The sequence below is a fragment of the Pseudorasbora parva genome, chromosome 12 (assembly GCF_024679245.1).
Source record: "Pseudorasbora parva isolate DD20220531a chromosome 12, ASM2467924v1, whole genome shotgun sequence".
Lineage (NCBI taxonomy): Eukaryota > Metazoa > Chordata > Actinopteri > Cypriniformes > Gobionidae > Pseudorasbora > Pseudorasbora parva.
The window spans coordinates 33,893,287-33,911,438 of record NC_090183.1 but is presented as its reverse complement, the minus strand read 5'-3'; the positions used below and the strand labels follow the sequence as shown (position 1 = coordinate 33,911,438).

The following is an 18,152-nucleotide window of genomic DNA, read 5'->3' as shown; positions in this document are numbered from 1 at the left end:
AATTAATTCCTAATTTTTTAAATACGCGGTTATTATTTCAACCTCCTGCATTTTAATACATTAGAAATAACACAGGATTAAATGCAAGTGTTAATACTTTGTTGAATAGTTAAACACAATCCATCTACACACACACACACACACACACACACACAAAAAAAGAATTCCGATCGAGGACTTTTATTTTGAAAGTATTTTAGTAGGCGTCCTGGTCCTTACTGTCAAATGTACTGTCTGTTTTGAGCAGTAGCCTGTAATGTCTGGTATCTTCAAGGCAATGTCGAGTGAGTAGATTAGATATATATTATATTTTTTGTATTCACATATATATTGTTATGTCTATGCTTTTTCTGAATTTTAGTTGCTGATTATCTAAACGTTCTTTGCATTGAGAAGTTCACTGTCAAATTTTGAACTGATGAAATGTTTGATTGAACCTATAACAATAGTTTTTTACTATTTACTAATTACTACAGATGTAGTTCACATAAATCATGTTTTGACTGTGTTTTTAGCTTCAATCACCCAACATGTTTTTGTTTTGGGCATCTGCACGTTTGTACTTTTGTCAAAGCAGGTCCAGTAAAAAAAAAAAGAAAAAAGAAAAGAAAGAAAGACCAATGGTTGAAAAAGTTGTGAATCATTGATCCTGGAGCAGCTAATAATCAAACTTGATCTTCTGCCCCCCTAGAGTTTCGTCTAGCTGTGGTGCAGTTACATGTGTCAAAGATTAAGGCTGACAACTTGAGAAGAGCACAAAAACTTGTAAAGGAGGCTGCAGGTCAAGGAGCAAAAGTTGTAGTCTTGCCTGTGAGTATTTCATTGTCTATCTTAGATTATACAGGGCTTCAATCCATACCCTTTTTTCCTGCTGTTGCAACTCAATTTTGTTAAAGGGTTAGTTCACCCAAAATTTCAGTCATTAATTACTCACCCCCATGTCGTTCCAAACTCATAAGATCTTTGTTCATCTTCGGAAAACAAATTAAGATCTTTTAAATCCAAGAGCTCTCTGACCCCTCCATATAAAGCAGTTTAATTAGCACTTTCAAGGTCCAGAAAGGTAGGCGAAGACATTGTTAAAATAGTGCATGAGACTACAGTAGTTCAACCTTAATTTTATAATTTTATTTTATCTATTATTTTATTCATCAATTTCTTCTAGCTTACCATTGGCTGTTCTCATGAGCACCACGAAGCATGTGCACGAGTCATTCTGCCATAGAACTAGGATGCGCTGCATTACACTATGTCAACAGAGTAAGAGTCTGACACAAGCTAGAATAAACTGTTGAATAAAGTCTTCTTTTTTTGCACACCAAAAGTATATACTCGTTACTTTATGTTCTTTGCATATGGTCAATTCTGTTATAAACCACAGATTTCAGATCAAACAGTGCTGATGTGGAAACCAGGAAAAACACTGTGCCATGAACAAAGTTTTAAAAGGCGTTTCAATCCACAAATAATTAACTTTTATCATGGATTTAATGTGGTATGGCTAACTGTAACCATGGTATTGTGGCAGAAATAGTTAAAGGTTTTTTGTTGTTTTGTTTTTTTACATTATTCATCTCAGGGATCATAAAACATTTGAGTGAAATTCAAGCAGTTTTCAAGGACTTTTCTTTAAAGCTCTAAATATTATTCAATTTTAACAATATTTTTAATGTGGTGATTTGTAGAATAAAATTTTAAAGATAGATAGGAAAACTAACTCTGTGGCAAACAAGCACTTTTATTTTTTTTTAAAGACATGAAATTACCAATGTAAGCATTAGATGGTGGCAGAGGAGCAGTTATTGATATATTAGCCATTTCTGCTCCCTAATTTATGGAAAAAAGTAGAAAGTCACAGTCTCATGAAAAACAAACAACTTTTCTTCAAATTCTGACTGAATTAAACAGAAAGCTTAAGCAAGTATAGAGCCCTACTTTTAAAATCACTGAAGCTGTCAGTTCAGTATGATAATATAAGAGAACAATGGTCCATTTAAAAAGAGAAGAGTATTTAAATTTTCCCTATAAAAATTAGGCTTTTGCCTGTTACTGTTGTTAATAAAAGTAGATTTTTTTCAGTTGATTTAAATTCCAGCTCAGTGCTTAAATTTTCAATAAACAATCATGTAATATTAGAAACTGCACTTATTAATGCAAACAATAGTTTTTTTTATGAATAAAATAACTGTTTTTTTTTTTTTTGTGCTAAATTTCCCGCCAGTGCTACCAAATCAGGTGATCTGTAGAACTTGGTGGCACAGATGCCACTGCTCTCAAATGTTAAGTGCATGTGTTTGATTGGTACATTGATGGACATTGTTAAATAAAACAATATGACATTAAATAATCCATGATCCATTTTTTGTAGGAGTGCTTCAACTCCCCTTATGGAACCGGGTTCTTTGCTGAGTATGCTGAGAAGATCCCAGGAGAGTCCACACAGGTGTTGTCAGAGGCAGCCAGGGAGTGTGGGGTCTATTTAGTGGGAGGTGAGACGAGACCGTCAGACACCAACCAGCATATCATTTCTTTGTCTCTTACATGATTTTGTCTGTTGTAGGTTCCATTCCTGAGGATGATGGAGGGAAGTTCTATAACACCTGCTCAGTTTTTGGACCTGATGGAAAGCTGCTTGTCAAACACAGGAAAGTGAGTGACAGTAAAGACATTCATATAATGTTACAAGATCTTTGTTTCAAATGAAACCTGTTCTTCAGAGCTATCTATTCATAAAATAATTTTGAAAAATCTGTCACTGTTTCACAAAAAATATTAAGCAACACAAATGTTTTCCGCATTCAGCAAGAATAAATTACATTTAAAAGAGAAAATATATTAAAACAGAAAACATTTTTTTAAATTGTAGTAATATTAGCAATTTTAGTGTTTTTACTGAATTTTTATTTGAATAAATGCAGTATTGATGAACATAAGAGACTTAAAAACACCTAATACTCAAAAACATAAAAAAAAAAAAAAACGTAACCCGGACACGTTTGAATGTTATTGTATACTGTATATTTCAAAATGATTATTGTGAGTGTTTATGTTAATAATTTGGTTGAAGTGGAACATATATATATAACTAACTAAATTACTTTATGCATTCTCTTTTTTAATTACTTCAGATTCACCTCTTTGACATTGATGTACCTGGGAAAATACGGTTTCAAGAATCTGAAACATTAAGTCCAGGAAGCAGTTTATCCATGTTTGAAACCCGTGAGTGTTATAGAAGTCTTCACCACATTGACTGTGGATGTACTGCTACTATTCTCAGTGGCCAATATTAAAGTTTTTATTTATTTATCAATATCAATGTTGGGTATATCTGCAGGTACTGGATTGTTGTGCTTGCTTATTTCCCCTATTTTTACATTTACACTGTTATATGTAATATTTAGCAAATTTCACTCTGAATATCCATTTTCCATTCTGTACATTATAATGTTCTGAAGCCTAAATTCACTTATAGTCTTTAAAACAATTGATTACAGTTTTTAGTGGTTTATTTTATATTTACCTAGAAATATTGGTAATTTATCAATAATTGCCTTATCAGTATTGGGAAATATAAATATTGGTGCATTCCCAATGTTACCTTTATATTTTTGCTCTCTGGAGATGTAAAGTCACACAGTTTATGTCTTTTTTTGCAGCATTTTGTAAAGTGGGTGTGGGGATATGTTATGACATCAGGTTTGCAGAGCTTGCGCAGATCTATGCCAAGAAAGGTGAGAATTCTTAAAATGGCATATGTGAAATATTTGGATAAAATCATTTATGCTTGATATAATTTCTTCATATCGCTGTCTATGTAGGTTGCCAACTTTTGATATATCCTGGTGCCTTCAATATGACCACTGGACCAGCTCACTGGGAGCTTCTGCAAAGAGGAAGGTCAGTGTCCCAGAGTGCCCCAGAGTCCCAGAGTTACTGAACTATTCAGTTCCCCTGTTGGACAGTTTGTGTCCTTTTCACAGGGCAGTGGATAATCAGGTATATGTGGTCACTGCTTCTCCAGCAAGAGATGAGAACGCCAGCTATGTGGCCTGGGGTCACAGCTCTGTGGTTAACCCTTGGTAGGTGCTTTCTATCTTATTAGGTTATGTATACATTAGTATAGATTATCATGGTTTGGTACCTGTGCCTTCTCTCCTTGCAGGGGGGAGGTAATTACCAAAGCTGGGTCAGAGGAATCTGTTGTATATGCTGACATAGGTGAGTTTCAGTGTTTTATATAAACTGAGAGCTATATAGAGCCAGATGAGCATAATGCAGACAAACTCTTCCTCTTCTGCTTGTAGACCTGCAGTATTTGGCTGATGTACGTCAGCAGATCCCAATCACTACACAGCGACGGAACGATCTTTACAGTGTTAACAGTGTTCAGGAAGGCTGAACACTCGTACAGACGAAGCACTGCGGTGGACATTAAATCTTGATTCATGGCAGACTTAATCAGCACTTGTCAGATGTTAGAGAGAAGCCTTCAACTGTGGAATGTGGGGAAACGCACAACAAAGATAACAATTGTGTACAAGTGTTTCATAATTTCACTCTTGCTGATGCTCTTACAGTGAAAAATTATTTTTGGAATAAATAAAAGAGGTCTTTCATTCCTTCTTTAACATCTTAATATAGTGGTTAATCTTTGGACTGTTATTCCTGGACAGGTAAAGTGGTGCATTAGAAAAAATATTAAGCATCATATTATTAAGTTCCTTATTTTCAAATCAAAGTAATTTCCTTTTATATGGCCATTGTATTAAAGTCAAAAGAACGTATTAAAATGGTTTAAATGGTATACTTTTACATAAGTTGCATCTTATTTTATTTTTTTTACTTATTAGTGGAGTAAATTGAATTGTTACCAGGCTAATTTACTTTCTGTGTAAGATTATAGTTAACGACTGCATAATGAAACAAATAATTAATTAAAAATATTGCTCCAGGATTGTAAAGAAACAATTCAGGAATATATATATATATATATATATATATATATATATATATATATATATATATATATATATATATATATATATATATATATATATATATATATATATATATAAATCCATAAAAAAATTAACTTGGTGTCTAAAAGATGGAAGGTGAGTTTTGTTGTTGTTTAAATCACATCTCTGGTTTACTCACAAAGATGTTTTTTCTGGCTCAGTGGCTGGTTATGTGCAATGTTGTATGGGTTGGCATGGTAACTGTGCTCTCTTTTCATGCAGGGGTGAGGTTGACAAAAGCAGGGTCAGAGGAGGCTTTTGTATAATTGCTGACATAGGTGAGTTTGATAACTGTTGCATTTAGATAATTTAAAGTAAGGGCTTTAGGTATTCACAAGAAAAAGCTATTCAGTTCCCAATATAACATGCATCTGCCTTGATTTAATGTTCCATTCACTTATTGGACATACAAATGAACTACAGACAATGGCAGAAGACATCAATGTTCATGTAACTTCAAACAAGATAACCACAATAACCTCACTTTAATATTTATTCAGCGTGTTAAAATTGTTTATAAAGCTAAAATGCCTAGGAATTACCTTTACTCATGTTCTGCCAGGGTAACTAAAAGAGTTAATGTGGGTTACAACAGAGAGAGAGAAAAAAAATGTTTTCTATCAAATGTTTAATGAATGGACAGGAACAACAAAATATTACAAAGCATTTCATTTACAAAGCAACATAAGGTTGTTATATTTCTGTTATCAACAATTGATTTTATGTACAATACAGTCTCCCTGCGGCCTTACATTTACACTAAAAAAATAAAAATATTACGCAGTGATTAAAGGCAAGTAGTGTTTATATATGAAATTGTCCTGCCACTTTCAGTGCTGCTAAACATATTTGAATTTTCTTTAGTCACAACAGCACCCCTTATCTGATAACAGTGAGAATGACATGACAGTGGAACATATGACTAATACTGTAACTCATCTGCAGTTATGAAACTAATTTTGAGCTCTTTCCCATCAACATTACATGTTGTTGATATTTGGCATGTTCTAAAAATATGTTTCTTCCAAATATCTTAAAATGCTGTCGCAAGAATGTATGTGTATCATGTCTTGATACTCAGTAATCTGCAGACTGAATACAGATCAATTCATATTCTTAGCTTGGCAAGTTTGATTATATTGTTCTCAGTTGCAGGTCTTTTGTTTAGCAGATAGTATGGGAAACGAAGAGGATATTCAATGAAAGAAAAGTATAAACCAATGGCCTTGAATGAAGTCAATGCCATGATCTCAAGCCGATTCATCCCCTGATTCAGATGATGAAATGAAACTGTGATCATTTCCAGTCAATCACATTTCGAATAAGCATTGTGGAAGCTAGAGGTATCAACCCATAATGTTTTTTCCAAACCATGTTACACATCTGTCTCTGGAAGGGAAGCCCATTGCTCCAAATCGAGCACAATCATGCCAGAGCCCTCGCAAGATGAATCATCTGCAACGCAAAGAAATGATCTTAATATAACAAATCCCCACAGTTAGACCATCAAATAAAAAGGTATTGGTACCTCTACATCTGTGTCGCTTTCTTTCTTCATCTCTGTCCAATTTCTTTTGAAATCGCAAGGATGCAGCCACCAGCAAGAATACAATCACACACAGAGCTGTGGTGAATGCCCACATGTGCTCTGACAGCCGTACCACCGATGAACTTGATCGAACACCACCTGACCACACAAAACTCATTATTTTGAATCAGTTCTGACTACCGTATTGTTCTCATTACAGGACATTCACTTATTTTATTTTATCTGGTGTGTATGGAAAAAAGTCCACCACATCAAATGACATGGTACTTACAGCTCGTTGTTTTTAAAGTTTCGTTCAGCAGGTTGTTTTCTACGACACAGGTTACAGCAGTGTCAGCCGATATGTTGATTGATAGGACACTTGTGATGTTGTAGAGTTCAGTCTGTGGTAGAGTATTTATATATGTTGTGACTAATGTTTCTGGAGGATGCTGTGTGTGGTTGACCAGCCAGTAGATGGATGGAGCAGGAAATCCTCCACTAGAGTTGCAAACAAATCTGGATTCGCCACCATCCATGCCATTCACTCTCAATAAAGTAGGTTGGCTGAAATGACCTGTAGATAAATAGGCTGAATGCTTTAAACCAAAATACGTATCGGAATAGAAAGTCAAAGTAGCAATAGTTTGGTTGCAGTAAATATTTTATCCATACCTGCTACGGTGAGACAGACAGTGCAAAGAGAGACCTTTTTTCACCATGCATCTTAAGAATAAAACTAATTATGTGCATCTGATGATATCATGTAACTCCATGGTGAAATCTCCAGTTTTTGGGGCTAAAGATGACACTGTAGTCTGGATACTGAGGGATACATTTTGATTGCCCACTTGTCCCTCTGTCCAGACTGCAGTGTGTATTATTTCCATTCCTCTTCTCCATTTAGATGAAATGTGGAAGGAGGTCAAATGTTTCACACCATTATAAACACAGGGAAGAAGGGTACGCTCCCCAATCCCTCCCACTATGCATTCATCAGCTAGATAGTAGATATGGGTAAAAATGTCATTCTTGACCAGATTTTGAATTAAGGTAGAATCGAGAGTGAACTGAGCTGGAAGTATTCAAACGCACCTACAGGACTTACCTTGTACTGAGGCAACACTTGTGAGGCTAAACAGCAAAGCACCAAGCCAGGTCTCTGTCATCGCTTAAAGATAGTCATGTGATTTTTGTCAAAATCCCACCTCAGAGAGACTGGTACAGTGAACTGCTATTAAACTGCTATAATACTGCCGTCGTGTCAAGTTGTTAGAATAGATTATACTTTTGGGCTGTGCCCAAAACCAGCATGACATGCCAAACCGCCTGCATAACCTACCTTTCAAGTTTTCTTTGGCTATAGCGAGAGTCAAATGAATGGCATTTCCTGGTGATATTTTAGAGGAAATGCGCTCTCCTTAAGTAAGTAAGCAAATAAATAAATCAAACAATCTCAAAGTCCAAATGATTTGTTATTGCAGTTTCACAGATCTAGCTAGATTTTCAAGATTCAAATAGTCTTGGACAGACAGACAGATAGATAGATAGATAGATAGATAGATAGATAGATAGATAGATAGATAGATAGATAGATAGATAGATAGATAGATAGATAGATAGATAGATAGATAGATAGATAGATAGATAGATAGATAGATAGATAGATAGATAGATAGATAGATAAACTTGGATTTTATGATTGGCAAAGAACTCAGTGTACATCTTGTTTTAGTGTTATGTGTTGCATCATCAGATCACTATCATTACGCTGAACCCTATCGCTGGTCACGTGACCCCACACGCCCCTGCGTAATCGCCAATCCACGTCATGTCCTACACTAGACATATAGTGATTGGCGTAGAACGGTTTTGTTGCTACAGCCCTCCTTTTACTGTAAACCATTTACAGTAACTAAGAGAGAGCTGTTCACTCTTCAGTGATCTCAGGGACCAAGTATCTCATCGTCAGCCATATCCGGTGTGCGCATGGCTTCCCACATGCAGAACGACAGCAGTTTTGCCGGCTTCCAGCCGCTCTTTAAATCGTTCGCCACAGATGCGATACACGTTGGTTCAGAGCCGGAGCAGTGGAACTCTTTGGCCGTAGTGCCTCCCATTTCATTGTCTACCACCTTTAAACAGCACGGTCCGGGAAAACATGCGGTAAGTTATAAGGGTTTGCCATTGAGAATATATTAAGTGCTATTTCGTATTAGTCCGCTATTTTATTATGTAGATTTTAGATCAAAATGTAGATTTGAATGTGTTGTTATGGACGCAATCCATGCGTGTATTGATCGACTGACATTAGAGCACGCGACTGTTGTTGTGGTACTGGGCATTTGCCATTTAAATGGGTTTAATGTCAAATGTACAATGGCATGACTTTTAGTATTTTAGTATATATAATATATATATTTAGTGATGTATTTCTAAATATTAACTAATATACCAACTATAACGGGTTTTGATCGTTAAATCTCACAGTGAATAAGCACAAATAAGCTTCTCGTATCATGCTGAAAAACCTGTCTAAACCGGCTTACTGGTTTTATATGGTCTCTAGGCTGGTTTAGGGCTTGTCTTTTCAGCTCGCCTTACTTTGTTGGAAAATCCTAACAAACTACAAGCCAGCCTATTCATGTTGAGTTAACACTTGATGAATTAACGAAATTAACTTGACAACAACATCACAGCTTTTCATTGTTTTGCTATTTGCCCTGCTTAAAAACTTGGCTGATTTAAACTGGTCTCCCAGCACCAAACTCCTTTAGAACTAGTCAACAGATTATATTTAGTATAAGTTTTCTGGGCGGTTACAGCTTACATCAGCAAAGATGCTGCAAGATGACTGAATATTTACTCCACCATATGAGTCATGAGAACAGGTTGCTAAATGCATGTGCTGCCTTGTGAGCTGTTTCTCTTCACAAAGGAGTTAAACCACAATGTCACAGTGCCAACTGCATTTATGACATCTGTAACTTTTCTATGAATTTCTTTTCTGCTCACCCAGAGATTTGCACTTTATTTGCGCAATTCATACCACTTGTGTATGTGTAGTATTTTGAATTAAACACTTTTTTCCTCTGATGTTTTTATCTGCCAGGGTTTTGAGTACAGCAGGAGTGGAAATCCCACAAGAAACTGTCTTGAGAAAGCCGTTGCTGCTTTGGATGGTGCACAATACTGTGAGTGCATCACCAACACAAAACAATTTATATTTTAAATGACAATGCCATAAACCTAAAGCTCTGTCTGACTTTCCTAATAGGTTTTGCTCTTGCCTCTGGATTGGCTGCAACTCTGACCATTACGCATCTTTTTAAGGCCGGAGATGGAATTTTGTGCATGAATGATGTTTATGGAGGTGAGTTACTGCTCCTAATAATGAATAATACAAATTAACTATTGCACTTGATATAAAAAGTACACAGAGTACACAGCTGAGAGAGATACTGAGCCGGTCATGTTTTCCCTACCAGGAACTAACCGATATTTCAGGAAAATAGCTGCAGAAGTTGGCCTTGATGTCTCTTTTGCTGACCTCACAAAGCTAGAGGAGCTAAAAGCAGCTCTAAAACCAAACACAAAGGTACACCTGGCAGAGAAAGCAGGTTTAAACAATGCGATAAGGTTTTGAATTATTTCTTTTGTGTTTTAGCTGAAAATAGCTCTACATTTGACAAAATGACTGTGAGAGAGTGGGTGGATAGGGAAATATTTGCTCACACAATGAAACCTGACAGCATGTGTATTAATTAGCTCTGGGAAGTACAACTCTAACTAAAATGGGGTAATAAATATTCCTGTTTCTACAGATGGTATGGATCGAAACACCTACAAACCCTACTATGAAGGTTGTGGACATTCAGGGCTGTTCAGATATTGTCCATGAGCACAACAAGGACACAATTGTTGTTGTGGACAACACTTTCATGTCAGCCTACTTCCAGGTACACACATTTGTTTTCTTAGCTAATAGTCTTTTAATGACTTAGAATAGATAACTAAGGACATGGAAGACATCAGTTAACTATGTAAAAAAGTAAGTTTATTAAGTTTTCAGTGCAAGAGTAGAATTTCCTTATACAGAACTAGTTATTCATTGACATATTTCACAATTTTTCTCATTGCTGGAACAGCGTCCTCTTGCACTTGGAGCAGACATCTGCATGTACTCTGCAACAAAATACATGAATGGTAAAAACTAATGAAAAATGAGTTATAAACATTTGATATAATTGAAAACATAGTTGATTAAAGTTAAAATGATATGTATAATTCCAGGACACAGCGATGTTGTCATGGGGTTGATTTCTCTCAACCGTGAGGACCTCAATGAGCGGCTGAAGTTTTTGCAAAACGGTGAGCCTTTACTTAATATAAACCGAAACTGTCTTGTTGGATGGTTGTGGTTTGCTATGGCTGTGATCTCATGTGAGTGACAGGCTGTCCCTCTCTCACGCCGAGAAACACATCATCAGAAAAGAGCAGAGATGTCGCTGCAAGAGGGAGGGGAAGTCATTTCGTTTGAAAGATTATGATAGAATACAAGGATACATTCATTAAAACAACACAAATAAATCATTTAAAATAAATACCGCAAATAAGAAAATGTAATGCACTTCAAATTTGATTGTATGTAGATCTTATAACATCCTTATTTTCTGGTAGCAGCTCTTCTCTTCATGGCATGACTTTGTGACTCGAGATCAAAAGGGCTGTAGCCTTTTAGTGTGTCATTTTATAGCATGTTATTTAATAAGAGAAGTTTATTACCATTTGAAATAAAGTCAGATTATTGGTGCATACTCATTTGGTACAATATTTTATTTTTATTTGGACAGATGCATCTTCGAAGCTATGAATAATGATTTCATTGTTTTTAGATTTTAATGCTGGTTTTAAATAAGTACCGGTAATCTTAACAAAAAAATGTGCATCATTTTGTTTATGAAGTGTTAAACCTGATAGCTGTTGTACTATCAGCTTTTATTTTTTTAATGAGGCAATCGCAAGGCCAAAGTTTCGTAGACCAGTGAGCTTATCAGCAAAGAGTGTTAAACGTTCCGTTATAATGTAACATGCAGTGTACCGTATGTTGTGTTTTACCAATGCAGAGAGGCACTGGGGGTAAACTTCAAAATATAACTCTGGTTCAAGGAATTCTCGAAAGAATGAAGTTATTTTATCAACCCTATTGGGAGTCTTTTGTAAGGGATAAGAAACATTTTTTCATTCTCTTGAAAAGAAAGTTACTTTTCCTCGGGTGAAGGTAATATCCCGTTTTAATATCTGCTGGTGATATTTCCCATTTGTTATTACTTGTAGTCTCATTGCTAAGCAGTTATGTAAAATGTAAATGTTATTGCTGTATCGCTGAAAATGAGCTTGAGTCATTTGCATAGCAGAAGTTTATATTCATCTCTCTTCCTTTATCTTTAATTCAGCACTTGGGGCCGTTCCCTCTCCATTTGACTGCTATATGTGCAACCGAGGTCTGAAGACACTGCACCTGAGAATGAAGCAGCACTTTAAGAACGCACTGGCAGCGGCACAGTTTCTAGAGGCTGACCCAAGAGTGGACAGAGTCATCTTCCCAGGTGTCTGTGATGTTTTTGTTACATTACATAGAAATGTAATTTGACATATGTTGGTGATTACTCAAAAACCATTTGAAAATAAGATTTTAAATGAATGCAATGGTAAATGTTTGGTTGAGTCAATATTAATAATGCATGAGTGTGATGTAGTGAATTTACGTACACTACCCCAAAAGTTTAGGGGTGATGTTTTAATGTATTTGAAAGAAGTCTCTTATGATCAAAAATATTTTTATGAAAAAAGCCCTTACTAACTCTAACTCTACAAAATAACGTAAAAATAGTCAAATTAAACATTATGATTTAAAATAATTGTTTTCTATTTTAATATATTTTAAAATGCAATTTATTTCTGTGATTTCAGCAGCCATTACTCCAATCTTCAGTGTCACATGATTCTTCAGAAGTCAATCGAATATGCTGATTTAGTGCTCAAGAAACATTTTCTATCATGGTTGAAAACTGTTGTTTAATATTTTTGTCGAAACTGTGATGCCCTTTTTCAAGATTCTTTGATAAATAGAAAGTTTAAAAGAACAGCATTTATTTGATATAAAACATTTGTAAGAATATAAAACTCTTTTAGATCACTTTTGATCAGTTTATTGTGTCCTATATTACTGAATACAATTATTGTTTTATTATTATTTGTTTTACTGATCTCAAACTTTTGATTAGCAGTATAGTGACCTCATTAGTATTATGCCACCTGTGGGCAACCTTGAACTTTATTTAAATGTAACTGACATTGAAAGTTTCTAGTCAGACATGATTAACTCTCAATCATTTTTATTTCAGGTCTTCCATCTCACCCTCAGCATGAGCTGACTAAGCGACAGTGCACAGGCTGTCCTGGGATGATCACTTTCTACATCAAAGGGAAACTGGAGCACGCCTCAACTTTCCTCAGCAATCTGAAGGTGCTTTGAAGCTTCCTATTGTTTGAAAATCTTTTCCGTCCTACATTTGTAAAGAATCTATGTTGTATTTTGCATTTCAGTTGTTTGCACTTGCTGAAAGTCTTGGGGGTTATGAGAGTCTAGCAGAGCACCCGTAAGTACTGAGCACATTACTATCCAAATCCACTGACTGTTCTGAGGGATTTGATTTGAAGAATATTCACATTCTTTCGTTTTTTTTTTTTAAACAAATATGCCAAATATGCCTGGTATAATAAGTTTGGATGTATGTGTGGGCTTTTTATGGCCACATGGGGGTGCAAACACTTTGTTGTATTAAACCAGGGCTGTCCAATCCTTTTCCTGGAGGGCCACTGTCCTGCAGAGTTAGCTTCAACCTCAATTAAACACACCTGAAAGAGTTACTCAAGGGGTGCTTCTCAATATCCCTCCTCGCTCCTCTGTCCTCCATCCCATGACCCGCAAACTGATCGAGCTCAGCCATTTTGTAAGACATCTCAACTCTAATTGCACACGAGGATCGAGGTCTGAGGAGGCTTTCTGAGGAGTCATGAGCAAGGATACACAGGTGTATCCTTTATGGAAGTGTTTTATCGACTGAATGTGACGCACATATAAATTCTGCTCCCCTTCAAATCTTGCTACAATTTATGAATTATTATGATTATAAATAGGAGAGTTGAAGAATTATATCAAAGCACAAGAAATTAAGCACTGTAATACTATACCATAAAATAAAATCAGTTAATTACCCGGAATTATTCATTGTTAATAATAACTGATAATATAAAAAATACAGTCAAATGTGTTTTGTGGAGGTTGAAACTATTACAATATGAATAATGTTCAAGAATCCTGACGTGCAGGCCAAATCCAGCGGTGTAGAGTCATCATTAATTGACGACACTTTGAAGTGACACTAAAGGAAGTGAGATATCATTTCACTTGATTCAATTCCTCCGTCCTCGCGTCTTTTTTCTTGCGTCCTTCCCTTGCATCCTGAAGGGGTGGAGCTAAGACACGAGAAAGTGATAAAAGGAAATAAGGATGCACAAATAAGAATTGAAAAGCACCACAGGTTATGTGATTAACCTGGGAAAGTTTACTCGAATTGACAAAATATCTTTGTATAATGTTATGTTTTTTTATGATTATGAAACATGTATTCGATAACTTCACTATATTACTTTGTACTGTCACCAAATTAAGTTCACACATGCTGTCCTGATAGTTATACTACAACTCATATTTCGTAATTGTGTTTTTGAATAATTTTTATGATTTTACAAAAAATACATATATTTAAAAAAAAAATGAAATAACTTCACTGTAACACATTGACTTGGTGTCACCAAATTCGGTTCGCACATCACTGCAAAAACACATTTTTAAAGAATCTATGCAGCCTGATACTGCTGAGTTTCGTACACCGGGTTGACTGAACTTACTCCAGATTGCGGTTTTGGAACCGTCATACCTTGAGGCTAATCAACTGAGAGTTTGGGAGTATATGTACCTGTAAATTAGCCTTGCTTTCTGGAATACCCCCTGAGCAGTTTGCATCATTGTAGAACATTATTCAGCAGGACATAATGGGACATATCTTTAGGCTAGTGTCATCAACCTTCAATATAAAAAACTAAGTTAAGGTTAACCACCTGCTTTTGAAACATCATTGTGTGATGGATTATTGATACTTGGGGTTCACAAGTCCTACTGTTAAATCTTTCTTGATATCGCACCTGCACCAATGTTACCATGATTTATTCCGGAAAAAAATATTACAATTAATCAAAAACACGTTTTGAGGACATTTTATATTTCCAATGGTGCACTTTTCTTTTCCAGAGCGATTATGACTCATGCTTCAGTGCCTGAGAATGAGAGGAAAGAGCTGGGAATCAGTGATACACTCATTCGTCTGTCGGTGGGCCTGGAGGATGAGGAAGATATTATTGCAGACCTAGACCAAGCCCTCGCTGCTGCAGTGAGTGTTTCACAACACATTGTGCACCTACATATTTCTGTTTATTTATATATATATATATATATATATATATATATATATATATATATATATATATATATATATATATATATATACATATATATACATTTATTTTTTTTAATCACACAATTATTATTTTGTCCCTATCCCTATATTTGATTAACTCAATGTCATGCAACCCATTTCTTTTTTCTACTAAAACAGCATCCAAAAAAGTAAGAGGCTGTTCAAGATCAATCAGGAACAGCAGTGATGCCACATGTGGACGAGACAAGGACACTTTTTTGTGGCACATTTATAAATTACTTGGTATATAACTGATAATTTAACTGTGTTTGTCAGGGAACAAATAACCTCAAGAAACTCATCTTTTCATTCAAAGAACAGGAGATTTGCTGCTTTTGTGTTTCTACTTTTTGTAAACATACTTTGAGGTAGTGGGCTAAACACAACAGGCTCCACTATTTTTAATACAGGAAAGTGCCAGGACTGCAAGGGAAATCTGATATATATGATGCAAATGAAGATTTCTATCTTTATTCATATAGACTGTTCAAATGAGTTATTCAAGTTAATCAAAAAGTACAAAAAAGAGACCCTTGGAATTCCTAATCCACAAGCAAATAATAAATATACATTTTTTGCATCAGAGATGAAAATCCACCTTATAATATTTCAAAGCCCTCTTCATAGATCAGTTTTGTATTTTAAATGATGTTTATTAAACAAAGTTCGGGAGGAAGCACTTTCAGATAATTGACACACTCAGCTAATCAACAACAAGAGGTATATATGTATGAAGCAGTTTTACCTGCGTTCATTGACAGTTGTCAGCATCCCTCCACTGCCACTTTTACACACTTTTAGTTCTAATTACTTAAATACACAGGGGGTACTCTGGGTTCGGGCCAAATTTCGAGCTTGAAGCGCTCCCCCCGGACAGCACGTCAGATCAAATTTAAATCTGCTCCATAAATTATATGTAAGTGTGAACTGGTGAAATACTAGATACTGGTTCGTTTTCAAATCTAAAGGGATCACATCTGATCATTGTCTGTGCTGCCTGACCTATTAAAAGCCATTTGTAGTCTCTTCCTTTCTGTTTGTCTTGTTCCTGAACGTCTTTGATGGTTGTACACCATAAGCAATCACTTTGAAGTCATCAAGCACCACACATGTAATTGGAAGATAAATAAAAGACATCCAATGAGCCAATCTAACAACACCATTAATAATGCTACAAGGACAGCTTGAACTGAGAAGTAATTATGTCTACAGTATTTATCATGTTTAAATGTATTTCTTCAGCAGGCATGATGTGATAATCACTTCACTTTTCCTGACAAAGCTAAATCACTCTCTTAATTTAAAGTGTAACTTTTTTGTGGGTATGCTGAAAAAAACCTGACAAATTACAAATATATTATGTGAAAAATAGTTAATCAAGATGACAAATGGTAATTGTCAGTCAATTTTACTTTTTATATGCACAGTTTTACTTCTAAATGAGATTCAGTGGGAGTCAGTTAAGGCATAAAACTGTCAGAAAGCATATCAATGCCTTTTTATTTGTCACTGTATTTTAATGCCTTTATTCTGCAAAATGCACACACAGAAAGCACAACATCATACCTGGTATTCTGCAACAAAGGTACTTTGAGCCACATATTACTGTCCATATATCTCAAGTATAGGAACCACTAAGAGTGCAGACGTGTACATGTTACAGGCTAGTAATATAATTAATTGTAAGAGCAACTCTTGTGTGAACTAAAGTTATTTTCCTTAAAGATTCATGTTTCTTCTCTCCAGGCTCCTCTGCGTTCACATATCTAAAAGAAATTATATTGATTGATTTGCTTAACCATCTATTTTGCAACTACTAACTACTTCCTAATATTTATTCTGACCTGCGATAAAAGTAGCCTACTTACTTCCTTTTCAGCCCACAGTGTTAATATATGTAATTTCAGAACTATGGCAAACTGTTCAAATAAACAACGTCGTACGTTAATCTAAATTAGGAGAGGGCCACTGTCCTGCAGAGTTTAGATCCAGCCCCAATTATATATGCCTGAACCAGTTAAGCAAGGTCTTATAGGCATACTGTAAACTTCCAGGCAGGTATGTTGTGGCAAGCTGGAGCTAAACTGCAGGACAGTGGCCCTCCAGGACCAGGACCGAGTTTGGACACCTCTGATCTAAATGGACCAGACCAGTGTTAGCAGCCACTGTTAGGCACTATAACAATCAGTAGTGTTCATAAGTTTATCATAAGGATCATACATGTTTTAATCTAGTTTTTATCTACTGCCCCAAACTACATATTGACCACAAGACCAAATAATAACTGCTATTAGACAAATTAATCAGTTCAAAAGTTTACATAAGATTTATCCTTAATGTGTTGTTGGATGGTCATCAACTGTTTTTGTAGTTCTACATGTTTTTTTTCTTATATAAAATACTTTCTTTTTCACAGTATTGAAAATAAGAAAAGATGTGTTGCTATTTCTTTTGTCAGAACTATAGGCTATACAACATGTTATTTGGTTTTCATATAGCTTATGCTGTATCATGCCACACACATTATATAAGCAATACCTGTATAAAAAGTGGAAACTGCATTTCAGTTCTAACCATCACATAGCTGAAAGCTTAAAAGCTTACCTTTGAGCAATTTGATTAAATAAAGGCTTTAACTATGAGTCATGCTATTACAGGACAGACTAAATATTCCGATAATGAACAGCCATTTCATCCCCAGAGATTTATTCTGCTGTTTTATTATTTTGATTTAATGTTTCTTTACTTTTTCTCTACTTTTAACTTAAATTTGGAATTTGCAGGCACAAAATAATGAAAAGTGACTGGTCAGTATTACACATTATAAAATGTATAATTAATGGATGATGACACATTCGCTAGAGTGTCTTTGTGAAGACGTGCCAGTTCATATGCGGCTCTGGCCATGTCGGGTCATTCTAATCAAGTGGAAAATTACTTTGTAAGAAAGCAGTTTTGATTTAAATGGTCAATGATTGTATGGCTATGGACAAAATGTAT

At 35.4% G+C, this 18,152-nt stretch overlaps 3 protein-coding genes across 4 annotated transcripts; 2 read left to right on the top strand and 1 right to left on the bottom strand.

Annotated features, from left to right (window-relative positions):
• Positions 1-152: 152 nt before the first annotated feature.
• Positions 153-4,639, top strand: nit2 (nitrilase family, member 2). The gene is made up of 10 exons (XM_067458450.1): positions 153-284; positions 692-810; positions 2,369-2,489; positions 2,561-2,649; positions 3,129-3,222; positions 3,660-3,734; positions 3,822-3,900; positions 3,984-4,082; positions 4,166-4,221; positions 4,308-4,639. Exons 1-10 carry the CDS (start codon positions 257-259, stop codon positions 4,400-4,402), a joined length of 855 nt encoding a protein of 284 aa, XP_067314551.1. The 5' UTR covers positions 153-256; the 3' UTR covers positions 4,403-4,639.
• A 993-nt stretch (positions 4,640-5,632) lies between these two features.
• On the bottom strand, positions 5,633-8,210 carry LOC137093623 (T-lymphocyte activation antigen CD80-like). 2 transcript variants are annotated; one of them, XM_067458448.1, is made up of 4 exons: positions 7,658-8,210; positions 6,842-7,126; positions 6,550-6,708; positions 5,633-6,476 (listed from the first exon to the last, which is right to left on the bottom strand). In XM_067458448.1, the coding sequence occupies exons 1-4, from the start codon at positions 7,716-7,718 to the stop codon at positions 6,397-6,399; spliced, it is 585 nt and encodes a 194-aa protein (XP_067314549.1). In that variant the 5' UTR covers positions 7,719-8,210; the 3' UTR covers positions 5,633-6,396. The 2 variants fall into 2 exon arrangements, with proteins under 2 accessions (XP_067314549.1, XP_067314550.1); XM_067458449.1 differs by lacking the exon at positions 7,658-8,210 and adding an exon at positions 7,225-7,311.
• Positions 8,211-8,400: 190 nt separating this feature from the next.
• LOC137094348 (cystathionine gamma-lyase-like) lies at positions 8,401-16,179 on the top strand. The gene is made up of 12 exons (XM_067459938.1): positions 8,401-8,715; positions 9,662-9,743; positions 9,827-9,922; positions 10,038-10,147; positions 10,374-10,508; positions 10,698-10,755; positions 10,843-10,920; positions 12,006-12,158; positions 12,957-13,078; positions 13,159-13,211; positions 14,927-15,065; positions 15,291-16,179. Exons 1-12 carry the CDS (start codon positions 8,539-8,541, stop codon positions 15,303-15,305), a joined length of 1,218 nt encoding a protein of 405 aa, XP_067316039.1. The 5' UTR covers positions 8,401-8,538; the 3' UTR covers positions 15,306-16,179.
• Positions 16,180-18,152: the final 1,973 nt, after the last annotated feature.